This window comes from Melospiza melodia, chromosome 1, assembly GCF_035770615.1.
Source record: "Melospiza melodia melodia isolate bMelMel2 chromosome 1, bMelMel2.pri, whole genome shotgun sequence".
Taxonomy (NCBI): Eukaryota; Metazoa; Chordata; class Aves; order Passeriformes; family Passerellidae; genus Melospiza; species Melospiza melodia.
This window is the reverse complement of record NC_086194.1, coordinates 165093447-165108185: the sequence shown is the minus strand read 5'-3', so window position 1 is coordinate 165108185 and position 14739 is coordinate 165093447. Positions and strand designations below refer to the sequence as shown.

The 14739-nt window shown below is 39.0% G+C and overlaps 1 protein-coding gene across 2 annotated transcripts in view; it reads left to right on the top strand.

The window, feature by feature from the left end:
- Nucleotides 1–14739, top strand: part of KCNQ3 (potassium voltage-gated channel subfamily Q member 3) — a 194217-nt gene that overhangs the window by 165157 nt on the left and 14321 nt on the right. The window contains exons 7-11 of one of the 2 annotated variants that reach the window (XM_063174317.1): nt 627–722; nt 2072–2166; nt 3489–3515; nt 7202–7258; nt 14453–14640. In XM_063174317.1, coding sequence (XP_063030387.1) covers nt 627–722; nt 2072–2166; nt 3489–3515; nt 7202–7258; nt 14453–14640 — 463 coding nt within the window. The remainder of the gene's footprint in view (nt 1–626; nt 723–2071; nt 2167–3488; nt 3516–7201; nt 7259–14452; nt 14641–14739) is intronic. The other variant, XM_063174325.1, reaches the window with a different exon arrangement.

Sequence of the window (14739 nt, the reverse complement as noted above, 5' to 3'; positions counted from 1 at the left end):
CATGAGACTGTACACTGGCATTTGGTAATTTACTGGTACTTATTAGCAAAACCCCCACAAAACATATTTTCAAAGGATTTGGAGCCCACCAATGTAATAATTAGAATTTGACCCATCTTACCCAGCCCTTTATTTCCTTTGTCTGCAATGTCCTCAGATAAGAAAGAGACAAAATCTGACTGAGATGGGCTGAATAGCAACAGAAACTGCCCCAGTCCCAGATTTTAGGATATTTTTCCTCTAGATCCAGACTTGGAAAGAATTTCACAAAGGATGACAAGTCCTGAGCTCTCAGATCCAAAGCATGGTATAGCACAGCCCTTGTATCATGCAAGCAGAGTTTCAGTGGAAATGGAAAGTAACACAGCAGCTGGAAACCACCAGCTTGGGAAGGCAGTAGACATTCAAGAAGCCTCTTTAGGACCTTTAATGGTTTGGTGTGGCCTGTGGTCCTTGAGAGGAACATGACAACCTCCTGTCCCATGAATGGAGCAGCAGGAAAGGCATGGGAACTGCACAGAGACTCCCTGTAGCCATCTCCATCTCCACCCTGCCTCCTCTCATCATTAATCCCTTTTGTTCTGAGTAAGAAAAGTCTAAAATCTTGCATCACTCTATGCTTCCAGGGCATTCTGGGGTCAGGGCTGGCACTGAAGGTCCAGGAGCAGCATCGTCAAAAACATTTTGAGAAAAGAAGAAAGCCAGCAGCTGAGCTCATTCAGGTTTGCAGCCCTTTCTTCTTCCTTGAAAAAGTGCTGTGCATGAAGAATACTGCATCATGTTAGCAAGGGTTACCACTTTTCCCCTGCCCAAATTCTCACTTCCCTTTGCAGGAGGTGAGAATTTTTGTTTGTCAGTTGAGCTGGATAATGCAGAGGCCTTTGCAGTTTTGAGGAATCTCTCAATTCCCAGAATAACTTTCAGAAGAACAGTGTCTTGCAAAGAAAGGATCTCATCTGCTAGCTTCTGTAAACCAACTGGCTTCTTCATCACTGCCACAAAATAACAGGAAACAAGCTGTTGAAAACACATTCTTTACAAAATACATATTTTTTTCAGTTCCCTTGAGAAAATGCTTTTCTGTGCAAACAGTTATGTTGTTATTGATGTGAAAACAGCAATAGAAGTAACACAATAGACAGTGACAATTTCAATCAAGGCAAATAATATAAATAGTATATGTGGGGTTTAAAAACTAATCTGCACCCTGTATCCTTTGTTATGTCATTGGATGATCCAGAAATTCAATGGGAAAAGAGCCCAGTTATGGCCTTTGTTATGAATTCAGGATATTAAGCTTAAAATCATTTGTCTGTATGCTGACAAATTTGAAATTATTTATTCTTACTAGGTGTGGAGCACATCCTGAGAACAGTTAAGTAAATGACATCATTTTCACAGAGGGACAGAGAAAGTTTCTGTGATAACAAATGGAAGCATTGGAGCTCAGGACTGAGCCAGTCCTCAGGAGAAATAGGCTGAATGGCATTAAAATTCATGGCTGTTCTCATTAAAAACACACTTTAGCAAACAGAGGGGCTGCAGGCATGAATTGTGAATAGAATTTGATGGAACTTAATTTTAAATTAAAGCATCTCCATTGATCAGGTAGCTTATGCAGCTAGTGGGTTTCAGGTTGGGGAAATTTTTGGGGGGGAATTTTAATTTGAACTAAATGCTGAAGTAGAAAATTGCCTAGCGAAATTTCTTCTGATGATACATTAGGAGGCAAACTATCTTAAGTACTTCCAGAATTACTGGACAAGTCCAGCAGTGCTTGAAGCTCTTTTAGACATACCAGACAGGACAATAAAACCATTTTAGTCTAATGTAATGTCATGTTCTGATAATGGTTCTCTCCATGTCCTGTCTCCTTTAACAGCCCTCCAAGATCAAAATTCAGTGTCAAAAGCTTTTCCATATAGTGGCACTCATTTGGTATGGCTGATTAGTAATTAATTTCCAGATAGTGACTCAGGTGCATTGTTATGTTCTTTGACAGAGTCTGGCTGCAGTCAGATGGGAAATAACTTCACCTAACACTAATTATTTCCTCTCCCTTGTAATTTAGGCTGCCTGGAGATACTATGCTACTAACCCCAACAGGATTGATTTAGTTGCTACCTGGAGGTTTTATGAATCAATTGTATCATTTCCATTTTTCAGGTAAGTGCATTGTCCACCTCTCCATCATCATTTTCTGTGAAGTATCAGTCAGGATAGGAAACACAGACTTTATATATATATACATATATATATATATATATCAGTGAGGCTTTTGTAGGCAACAGATGTTTTCCAGAAAACTCTTCTGAAGAAGAGGAATCTTTTCTGAGGCAGTGGTTTAATTTCAGTCACCACTTCTGAGTTCAGTGACAGTATTCCATACATAAAGACATTCAGATAAAATGGATGCTTATCTGTTTATGGCTATTAGATTGATCCTCACTCTCCTTGCCTGTCCAACAAGCATCTTTCTCACACTTAGATCTTAACATTTAAAAAAAAACATTTTAAAATGTTTTTTTTTTAAAAACCTGTATGGCCCTATGAAAAACCAAGACCTTTAGCTACAGATTATGAGCTGATAACAATGAGCATTACATATCCAAGTTAGTGCTCTAAATGTTCCTCCTGCTCTTGCTGCTGTGCCTCACTCTGAAGAAAAGTGCCCTTAAACTGCTGTTCAACTCAGAGGTCTCCATGCATAGTTGTGCTCACTTACCTGATACTGAAGCTCCAGCTGTTGCTCAAGACTGCCTTGAAATGTTTCAGACTCCTGCTTTCACAAGGGCAAATTACAAATACTCACCCTTTCTTTGTTTTAGGCACAATACATTTTTAGAATCAATTTCATGTGCTTCAAAAAGGAAATCTCTACAAAAAAAAAACAACAAAACAAACAAAAAAACAACAACAACAAAAAAAAACCCAACAAAAACAAAGAACCCACCAAAAGGGTTTAATTAAGGCTCAGAACATTTCTTTCCTTTTCTTCATTGCTTTCATTTTCTGTCTATTCCCACATTTTCCATTACAGAGTAATTTCTTCAGGATTTCTTGACTGCAGGGTTTTTCAGAGAATAATTCTCAGATTCATAAGGAGTCTGGACTCATTACTGTGACTTCAAACTTGCTCATTTTGTGTAGGTTCTTCTGTGATTCAGATGCAATCTGAAATTAATTAGGTGCTTTGCAAATAAGATCCTGGGAAGGAGGGCAGGGAAGATCACTGCTCACTAAAGACTGGATTGCCAATCTAAGCAGCACAGACTGGTTTCAGAAATCTATATCACTTCTTTTTTTGTTTTATAGCTAGTTGAAAATGTAGCTTTTATTCTGCTTTTTCTGTCAGTTATGGTTACAGAACAAAAGAGGAATAAGGTATTAGCAGTAGATTAGCAATTTATATTTTAAAAATATGCTGAATTTATGATGTGATTTTTCTCTCATTGCTTTCTTGTAATGCATCCTCTCTTCTATAAAAGGAAAGAGCAATTGGATGGTACTGCCAGGTATGTAGCTGTCATTATTATACATATATGTTTTAATACAGCTGTTGGAGGATGCAAGCTAAATAGTTCTATGTGGATATGTGGATTCATGAGCTGTTAACTAAATCATGCTACTAACACCACAGGTAATCATTAAAAATTATTAACAAGTCCATTTCCTAACTGCTTGCTTTTTCCCCTAGTTTAACAACACAGCTAAAATGCTAATTGTACAAAGGCAGTGTTGCTTGCTGATTGTCTGTAAACAGCTTTATTGTTTGTTATGACTAATCATGGTCTAGATTTCTCCTGATCCATGCTGCAGAGCCAGGGTTTAGCATCCAGGCTGTTCTGGGGGGAATTTAAGACTCTGGTTGCTGTTGTTGCTTCACAGTCTTGCACAGAGCAATGTTGTGGTGTGACCCAGTGACAGTTCACCCTGTGCAAAGTTTTGTTGACAGTAAATACAGAGTTGAGTGTCTAAGATGGAACAGCAGGGTAGTCAGTCTCTCTGGCAGTACTGTAAAAGTGCATTAGGTTTGAGGGCCTGGTGCCACCCATGCTGAATAAAACAGGAAAGCTCCCAGGCTCCCCATCACACCAGGGTATTCACAAGCAAAGAGAATGAAGGAATCCTCAATCCCAGCACTGGCCAGTCACTGAAGAGCAGCAGAGCAGCCACAGTCAGCCAACCTGCAAAGTCTCAAATGGAAATGATATCTTTATAACACTCTTCAGATAAGTAGAAGAGTCAAATGCACATACAATAATTGTAACTCAAAATTTAATGTTAAACCACTATCAATGAGTCACCCACATGAAATTCAATAGCAATTAAAGGATAAATAGCTCCACAGTGCTGAAGCTACTTCAGTTTGCTTCACCATTTAGAGCACAGAGAAAAGGAACAAAATTGTAGCTACATTTGAAAACTGTGAGCCAGAGGTCAGGTCTGGAGTTCTAGTCCCTGACTTGATGAAAAGTTATGTTTTTATTTTTGTTTTTTAAATATTCCATGTAACAGATGAGAACTTCAATATAGGAAGTTGAGCAAAAAAAAATTACACTTGCTGTTCTTCTAGGAACTTTTGGGATTCAAGCTTCATTTAGCAGAGAAGAAAAACCTATCTCAAGTTTTCTTACAATACAGGGAAGTGCTCTAGTGACAGATTATTGGGAAAGGATGTCTTCCTCCTCTTACCATCAAAATCATGAGCTCACTCGCACCTCCTCAAAGATGACTGGGTGGGCGGTACCCAGTTTGTGAACCCCCATGGACCTCAAGTACTTTAGAGCCATGGCACTCCCCAGGCTAAGCAGTCATGAGCAAGCTCAGTTGCATTAATGCAGATGTTTGGAGATTTTAGCCATCTCCAGTCTTGGTAACAGCTGAATTTTGGTCTTTAATATGTAGGGAAGAAATTAGGAGCTGAAATTTTGAGTATGTAATTCCATGACTTGAGTCAAAATGTTCTGGCTGAGATGCAGCAGCAGATTAAAATTAAGTAAGAGAATGCCTGCTGCAGTTCACTGTTGATCACAGCCCCACTAGAGAAGCTCCTGCACCTGCAGCAGTTCTGAGTTACTGGAGCTTTCAGGCAGTAGAAATCATTTGATGTCAACACACTGAATTAAAAATGGAAAAGTATGACTCACAGCTCAAAATCTTTAAAGCTATAATCCCAAGGCCCCTCATTCTAGCTGGATGTAATTTGGTTTTATTTTATTATATATATAATAACCCTCAGCAAAATCATCAGTACACCTGCATGGGAGCCTTCATGCTAGCAGAAATGTGTTTATGGAATGAGGCATTCAATTAAAGGTATTGGAAACCCTCCAGGTAAACAGACATATGATGGCACTTGTGGGAACATCCACTGACTTCAGTAGAAATGTGATTGAGCCATAAAATCTGGTTGTTTTGACAGTACCACATCCCATCTCTTATAAAACTCTTATTTACAAACAAGATAATTAAAAAAAAAAATCTTCTTCCTTCTGCAGGGATTTGGTATAGAAACTATTCCTTGTATTCCACTGAAGTTTGTGCTTTGACTGTATTGAAATAAATGAGCAATAAGGGAATGTGGGCCTAATGGGGAGAACAGCCCATAAGTGTCCTCACTCTTGAGGTTCTTCCATCAGTTTAGTACTTAAAGAGAAAGTAAATAAGTAGTAATGCTGCTGTAGTGATCAATTGCATCATCTGATCCATGGTTGACAAAGGAGATAAGATAATTGGTCCAAAATTTTCACAGAAGCTTTTCATAAACTGAAAATGAGGCCTGGCTGTGTCAAAATTTGAGGACCAGAAGTGCTTTAAGTTTAGAGGTTTCAGTAGTAGAGTGAAAGCTCTTTAGGAATTCCACAGTTCTAGAGTTGAACTCCAAGATACATCCTTCTAGGATCTCTCCTGGATCAGGAGAGAAGCAGGAGCTGGCATGATGACAAAGTCACAGATAGATACAGGACCTTGTTCTTAGACCATTTGTGAAGAACACAGGGGTCACAAATAAGTGGAAAATCCATTTCAGAAGTTGGATCCCAAGGCAAGGCTGCAGGGAAGGACTTTTCACAGTGGAAAATCAAGTAAATTTTGTCAGCAATCTAAGGCTTTACTGAAGCTCTGTTTAAAATAAAGCTGTGAAGATGTGAGATATGACGAAGAGGACCTTGGACTGGAGCTTGACTCTGTCCTGTAAAAAGTGAGGGCAAGTGGTAGTTATGATGCTGCTCTTAAGAAGAGCATATTCCCTATGTGTAGTTCCCCAACCCAGGAGGAGCTGATCTGTGCTCTCTGTGGCTCACTGATGAGGAGTTTACTGACCTCATGCCAGAGGTGCCACCAGCCTTTTTCTCCTTAATCAATGCCTAACCTCACAGCCCCATGAAATCTCAGACAGAAACTGTTTTTCTCCCTGTATTGCAAAGCTTTTCAATGTGTTCAGCTCTCCAGAAGGGCGATTTATGAGGATGAGATACTAATGCTCATTTCTGCAGGCATGCAGTGAATCATTCAACAAACATTTGGGAGCCTGACCTACATTTAGGATGGGCATTTGCTTGCCAGACATATTTTTATTCTGAGCAACTTTTTATGTCTGTCTTTCAGGAATTAATATTGGGGGCTGATTTTTCAGTGCTGTTATTAGCAGCCGTTCCACTGACTTTGACCAGAATTTAAACTTGCATGTACAGGCACTTTAGTGAAGAATTTTGAACTTTCTTCTAGGGTGTTACTCCTGATCCTCATTGTCCAGCTTTAGAACTTGATATCAGGAGAGCATATTCATTCCTAGATCTATTATTATGTGATTGCTGAAAAGTCATTTATCCCTGTTTCCCTATCTCTATAAGATAAATAATATTTCTGTGCCTTTGGAAAGTTGATTTGATTTTTTTTAAATGGCATAATGAGTACCTGTCCTTCCTATTACATGAGTATGAAAGAATTCATGAAATATGGTACATTTTTGTATTGCCAATGCTGACAACAAAATGAAAATAAAACCCTACTTTGCAAAGTGTAAAATTTTGTTGTAAGCTATTAATCCTAATACATCTGCCCAAAACAGGAAGGAAAAAAGGCCACTCTAATCTGCACACTGCATTAACTACAAATGAAAGGCTCCCATTCTTTTTCACACAGCTTTTCATGAGTAATCATTAATGTCTCATCTTAATAACTTTTCTTCACTTTACAGTAATGTCATGATTAGTAGGGAGTCATTCTTTGGATCAAGCCTTACAAGAAAACTTAGGTATATATGTTTAAGTAACAGTTGAGCATTATTCTTTTCATATTTCTTGCATGCCATTCTCTGCCTGCACTTTCTGTTTTAACTACAGTAATTCACCTAACCACCATCAAAAGTAAGGGATAATAAGACTGAAAAGTTATTAAGCATAAAAAGAAAGTTGCATGACCTTACAAATAGTTAATTGTTCTACTGTTCAAAAAACATGGGACATTATCCTAGCTCTCCCAAGAATGTGCTTGGAAACAGGTGCTTTTCTCTGTTTCTATTGAATGGAAATTAAACTAGCTTAGTCTGCAAAGAATTTTGAAATTTACTGTGAGAAAAATATACTGTAAGAGCTAAACACTGTTCCTTATGGGGTCCCAACCGTGCCAACACAATTCATGCAAGTTACTTTGAATTTGAGTTCAGTGGAACAACATCTTTGCATGTGTATTTGCAGGTTCTGGTTCAGCAAATGGAAAACAAGTGGATGCTTTTGGCCATCTGAATAAAGTTAGTGATATGCTTAAATATCTTGCTGAACTGTGACCTAAGACCTGGGGCAAGAACTTTACCTTCCTGCAAAGAAACATAGACAAAGCTTGTGGCACTTCAGGAATATAGAAGACACATCATTAGAAATAATATTTTGACTGAATTGCAAAGTATTTCACTCTATCCCACACCTTGCTGTCATTCAACTTTATCTGGTTGTTCTCATTCCAACTTCATTCCACAAACATGAAACCATCTACCTGCAACTCAGCTTTTCTAGCTGGAGCTCTTCTGCTTTTGGAGAGCAGCAAGTAAAGCGCTCCATTTTTTCATTTGATGATTGGCCCATGCACAATAGTGAAGAAACTTTGATTCAGCAGTTTGATTTGCTTTCTAGTGCTTGATACATGATATGTTCACTTTGAAGCAAAAAGTGGGTCAGCATCCATTTCTACCTACAATGGCTGCATCCATTGGTGAAAAATATCCATCCTGGTTTCACAATGAATTGGATTTGGATTATTCTTCCCATAGATTTATGTGACATTATTTATTTTCATCCATCTCCAATCCTTTTAGAAAGTGTAAGTGAGAGAAGGGGCTAAGCAAAGGCCTTTAGTGTATGTAAAAGCTTTCTTTTTCTGAAGGGCATCAAAGTTGAGCCGAAGTTTTGATTTGTGCTCAAGTTTGTGGGCAGATAGTCTACAGTGGATGGTAGTTCAGTCTGGATTTTGAGTCATACCCACCCTTAAATACTGGTGAGGATGTGGAAATTTGTTGACTTAGAATGGATGTTTCCATGTTTCCTCCTCACATGTTAGAAACTTGCAAATTTAGGCCTCAAGATTCCAGGTGCAAAGTGAAGTCTTTAGTTTTCAGGGAGCTGTAGTCAGCTATTTTGGGACAGAACATTTTTGTGAGCTCCTCTCTGAAGGAAAGAATGCTACTCAATAAAAGGGAAAGTTGATTGGCTAAAGTTTAGAACTACCTCAGAAGTGTGGAATGTTCTTTGTTTAATCTTAAGAAATCCCATGGACTGTCTGAGATCAGTTGAACTGGTTTACTGCAGAATTCATGTCTGTCATAACATTAGTTTGGTGTTAATTTCTATTAGGAAGTGTTCAAAGCAGAATATGGGATACTTCTGGAAACCTCACTCAGAATGTTTGATTTTCCAAAGCTAAGTTCACCCATTTCAGTTCATCTGATAAGGTACAAAAATGCTGGAGTAAACATGACTTCCTTCTGCTTCCAGTTACCTGAGACTAATTGCATCTAGTGATTTTAAACTGTAAATAATATGGAAAAATCTCCTGATTATCATTTGTCCTTGTTAGGTGAAAGTGGTAAATCCATGGCAGAGGGCTGTTTGGTTCACTCTTAGAATTAATTCACTGTTTTTCTCCTCACACACATACCATTTGTTTATGAAACTCCAATACTAGGAAAAGGATAGAGAGGAGAGTATCTGGCATGCATGATGGGATGTAAATGCATTATTTCTTTGCATGACTGTTTCTGGAAAATATATCTAGTTCAGTGGTTCCCACTCTTTGTTCTGAGCAAGGGTAAACACGTGCTGCAGAAGCCAGCCATCTCTTGTACATCAAGCCACAAAAATAATCTCTCAGGTGGTCCAAAATAATTCCCACTGCTCTTGAGAAGCAAAAATTTAAGAGCTGAATTTTCTTTAGGTAGAAAGAAACTGCACTGCTCTCACTTTCCTCCCTTTCTGGTGATCTGTATCTACCACAAAGTTAAGGAATTCTCATCCTGGGTCCCATTTCAAAGACACAGGGTTTGGAACCCATGAGAGAGAGGATCTAATGGCATGCAAGACAAGAAATGGTGATTTATCCAAGCTAGTCAGAGAAACTACTCTGGATTTTTGTCAGCATGCTTGGGATGGATTTGTATCTCCCCAGTTTCTGGAACTGTGCTGGAAGTTGAGAATGATATTTTATTGAACGTATGGAAGCCAAATGAAGTGGGACCACTGTTCCCAGGGGAGGAAGAGTAGCTGACATCAGAAGGGGGAGTCTGAAAGAGGAGCAGCAGTGCATGAGCCCTTGGGTGGGAACCACTGTCCTAGCCCCTCTCATGCAGGATGCTGCGGTCGGCGCATGCTTCACGCCCGGGACTGAGCCATGCGCATGCTGCTTTGATGAGGAGATTGTGTCATGAGAACAAGCATTCCTTCAGTACTTTTAAAAAGATCAATGAAAACTACAACCCCAGCAGACCCAGATTTCATTCCTTGGAAATGAGAATAAAGTCCATTTTTTTTCCTGATGACAGTTATCTGGAAAGAAGCTTGGGTTTTGTTTGGGGTTCTTTTTATATACATGGTTGAATATTTTGATGTGAAGCTGATGAATTATTGTCTGATGATTTTACTGCTCTGGCTGCCAGATAAGAACACAATTGTCTATATTTGTTTCATTTACATACTGTTATAAATCTGAATGTTACTTCAAGGGTTAACCTTCAGGATTCCATTAATGAGGAAGGCTTCAGCTCAGGTAACTTTAACTTAGATTAGAGACCTGCTTTTTGGATGATTTCTCATCTAGATCTTTCCATAGTCAATAACAATAGCCATGTCCCCCCAGTATAAAGTCATCCCAAACTGAACCACACTTTCCCCACTCACTGGTTAGAGTTGCTGACTTCCCACTGATTACAGAAATGGGTCTAAAGAGTAGTCTTAGACAGGAAGTTTAATTTCTTTAACAGCTTAAAAAAGATCAGATGAGTTCTAGCTCATAAACCTAAGATGCTCAAGCAACAGTCTTTGGAGAATAGTTTCTTCCTAAACTGACTCTTATCAGCAGGGATAGCTGAAAAACTCTGAAAAGAAAATCTGAAAATGTTTTCAGTTTGTACTATCTACCTTAAGTCCCACCACACTGAAAAAAACACCAAAAAACCCACAAATGAGCATGCCAACGTATGCAGAGGAAAATGTCACTGCAAATAAGTAGGGTTTTGTGCTGAATGCAGAGGAACTTTTTGTTCTGATTTTATCTATGAGGAGGATATAAAATCTTGTTCAGTCCCAGTCATGCACAGCTCTATGACAAATTTCTGCATATCTTGCTTATATTGCTGTCCTATACTTTAAAAATGTTACTAGATTAATATTTGGATACTTCGCATCATCTACTGACCCTTTTCCTTGTGGTCTGATCCCTACAGGTCCTCATCTCACTTTATGCTTCCATTTTTTCTGGTATGCAAGGCAGTTATCACAGGACTTTTAAGGGGCAAATTTTGGCAGCTGGATATGTATTTTGAAGAACTAAGCAAGTTTCTGGACAGGGATTTAGTGACCACATGCAATGTCAACTGTATTATTTTAATGTAGTACTAAACAGCATTTTATAAACAACAGCAGTCTTTTGCCTCACCTATTTTGCTGCTTCTTTGCCTTTCAGGTTCTGTTCCTTAAAGATGTTTTTCTCTTGAGAGTTTCTCCGTAGTGTTACTAACTCAAATTGTGTGACATTTAGTACATTGCTCGAAGCCAGTGTGTGTTGTGTGACCACTTGACTCTTCCTTTCATTTGAGATTCATCTATCAATCATCTATTGTCAGTGACCTGCAATCCCCCCACCTGGAGAAAGCTGATCTCCACAACAAGCCTGTTGCACAATTTTTTCAGACCCAGAAACGAACTTTGTCATTTTATTATCATGGAACAGATCTCCTTATCCCAAAACTGCTTTGGTTTCTCCTTTTTTGTATCTTATTCCACAGTCTCCTTAAATCTGCACAGATCAACACCAGGATGTCCATACCTCATTGCTCTTTTTTCTTTATAATAAAGAAATTCTCACTCTCACAAGCTCATTCTCTCTAAAAACTTCAGGCCCCTCAGTTTATATTGCCTGGCTGACTCTGTTATCACTTAACTAGATTTTTGGTGCATTTCTTTGGATAAAAATTCTTTTCAGTGATGTGCCATGATTCTATACTCTTCTTGACCATACTTCTCCAAACTAATTCCTCCTTCAGACCTTGATTTATTAATGAGACATGAGATTTTATATTCCCTACTTTACCTGCCCAAAAATCCCACATGCAAATCATTCAGTTGACTTTTACTTCCTCACCTTTATATTTCATGCCCTTTTCAAACTTGCTCATTAGTTTTCTTCTCCTGTATATATTTGCCCTATGTATGGCAGCTGACTGCTTGAAGAATCCAAATTTCATAGAGAATTGAAATATCTGACTTTTAAAGCAGTACTGCTCTCAAAAGTGGTCAAACAGAGAAGAGAAAGTGATGCAGAAAAGAGGGTGCAGGATCTCCCTAAGTTAGTAGAACACAAATCACTTGCTGGGACTCTGCACTCACCATCACTTCAGTGTTGACAGATCCTTGGTGGGCAAAGCAGATCAAGATTCCACCCCAAAAGGAAGAACTATGGAAATAATTTTTAAAGCTATTTTATATTTTAAATAATTTTAAAGAGTTCTTAAGCTCAAATGTGAGATTGTCAGAAATGTATTTTGTCACAAATGTCAACAAGCAGCATCTTTTTCTACAATTTTTACTACATACATTTGTCTTTGCTTTTTGCATCTTACCCCCGTGCCATGAATTCTTCAGGAAATGACATTAAGGCAAATTCTGAGTAATATAGACATGATTCATTTAGATTATTCTAATTCTTCACTCAAATCCATGCTTTATCTCCTGGAAATGCTGATATATCAGGACTAAATCTGTGCCTTTGTACCTAACTTCTCCTTAGTTGCCACTTCAGTACTCACATACACAGGTGCACTTCATCCATGCAATGATAGGGCAAGTGTCTGGACTCACCTGGCTGCAGAAATTACATTCACAAGTATTTTCATATCAAAAAGGAAAGTCAAAAGGGTTGGAAAAACTTCTTACACCCAAAGGTTTAGTGCTTGCAACTTTTCTGATAGGGAATCCCACATTTCATTACTCCCTGGGTCAGAGATATATTAATCAGGAACAGACAGTAGATATGAGAACCCCAGTAATTCGTGTAAACAATCCCCCAAAAAACAAAAACAGCATAAAAACTTGTAACAGCTGTGATGCTCAATGCTCAGATAACACCCATTGTGGTGGGATACTACAACAGACAGAGCTCTGAGATAGAAATGTGAAATCTTTCTTTCCCACTTGCAAGGTCTGCACACACATCTCCATCCTTGGCCGCGATGTTCTTGCACAGGGGACCCTCCCCACGCTTGCCTCTCCTGCCAGCAGGTTTAGTGGCTGCAGCTGAGCATCCTGCAATGATGCCTCACCTGTTAACTCCTGGTAACCATGGCTGTTGATCCTTCAGCTCTGCTCTCACCTGTGGCTCTCAGAAAGCTGCCAGCTATAACAGCCTCTTCCCTCCCTGCACTCAACTTACTTGATCTGGTGTCCCACACAGAACTGCCTCTTGTTCATGTGTGCACAATTCACCTCTCCCTAGAGCTGTCCCAGGAATGTGTTAAAAAGCCTTCTTCCCATGGCTTAGCCCTGGTTTGGTTTTTTTGGGTTTTTTTGTGTTTTTTTTTTTTTTGGTTGGTTGGTTGGGTTTTTTTTAACAAATGTGCAATTAACAAACATTTGAGCAGCAATGTGAACTAACAAATCAAATATTTGTACCATCCATCACCTACAAAGTGTTCAGAACATATATAACCTGATGAACTCCCTGGCAAATTCCTTTTCCTGTTTTGCTTTAGTGGTATTAGTGATTACCTTTAACATTATTGCAGTCATCACACTGTCAGGAGGGTTAGTGGTGCTGGTAGAACGGCAGGTAGATGAAATTCTATTTCTGTGTTGTCACTGAAGGACAAATGTATTCGGACAGTAAATCTCTAAGAGGACAGACAGTACAAGGAATCATCAGAGGAATAAAATTTGTCACTTCACTACAACTCCTGTAGGTCATGATGGAGAGAAAACAGGGTATCCTCCCTACCATGTCCCTAATCAGTGCTTGGCAAAGCCTGCTAGAATATTGCTGGTGATTTATCTGGTTCACAGCACATCTGACTTTATTTTATTCCTTAAAGTTGAGGAATAAAATAAGAGAGTTGAGGTTGTTATGTTATGTTTGGATAAGAGATGGCTCTGAGCAGACTTTAGAGCATGTTCTCGTACCTAAAGGGAGAATGCAAGAAAAGAGGAGAGGTACTTTTAACCAAGGTGTGTAGTGACAGGATGAAGAGGAATGGCCTCAAGCTGAAAGAGTGCAGGTTCAGATTAGACATTAGGAAGAAATCCCCACTGGAACCACTGGAACAGGTTGCCCAGAAACTTTGTGGATGTTCCACCCTTGGAAGTGTTTTAAGGCCAAGCTGAACAGGGCTCTGAGCAACTTGGTCGAGTGAATGAGATCCCTGCCCATGGCAGTAGTGTTGTTTCATGTCTTTATAATAAAACTACTGCTTCAGGTGTGCTACATGAGCTGAAGCACTGTGACACCTTGCATGGAGAGGATAGCATGACCCTCTGGTAACATTTTCAACATTGATACCAAAAAATGCTCATAAAAAGCAGTTAATTATCTGTGGACCTTAACTGTTGCTTACAAAGACATTGATAATTATGGTAGCCCCAGCAGTGTCCTTGCATACAAAACAATTATTTAGCCCATTATATACTTAAAGCATCATGAAAACAAGTTAATGGTGTACAAAGGAGGAAAATGATTACTTTTGCTTATTTTGTAGCCAAAAGCTGGGTCTCTTGGATCGGGTTCGTGGTACCAATACTAAAGGAAAGCTATTTACCCCTCTGAATGTAGATGCCATTGAAGAAAGTCCTTCAAAAGAGCCTAAGAATGTTGTCTTGAATAATAAGGAGCGTTTTCGCACTGCATTCCGAATGAAAGCATACGCTTTTTGGCAAAGCTCAGAAGGTAGCCCATCTGTGTTGATTTCTTTCTATGCATCCCCTGTTCTTCTCATTTTACTTTGTTCTTCTGCATATTCTGTTGAAGGTTTGTGACTTTCTGGGA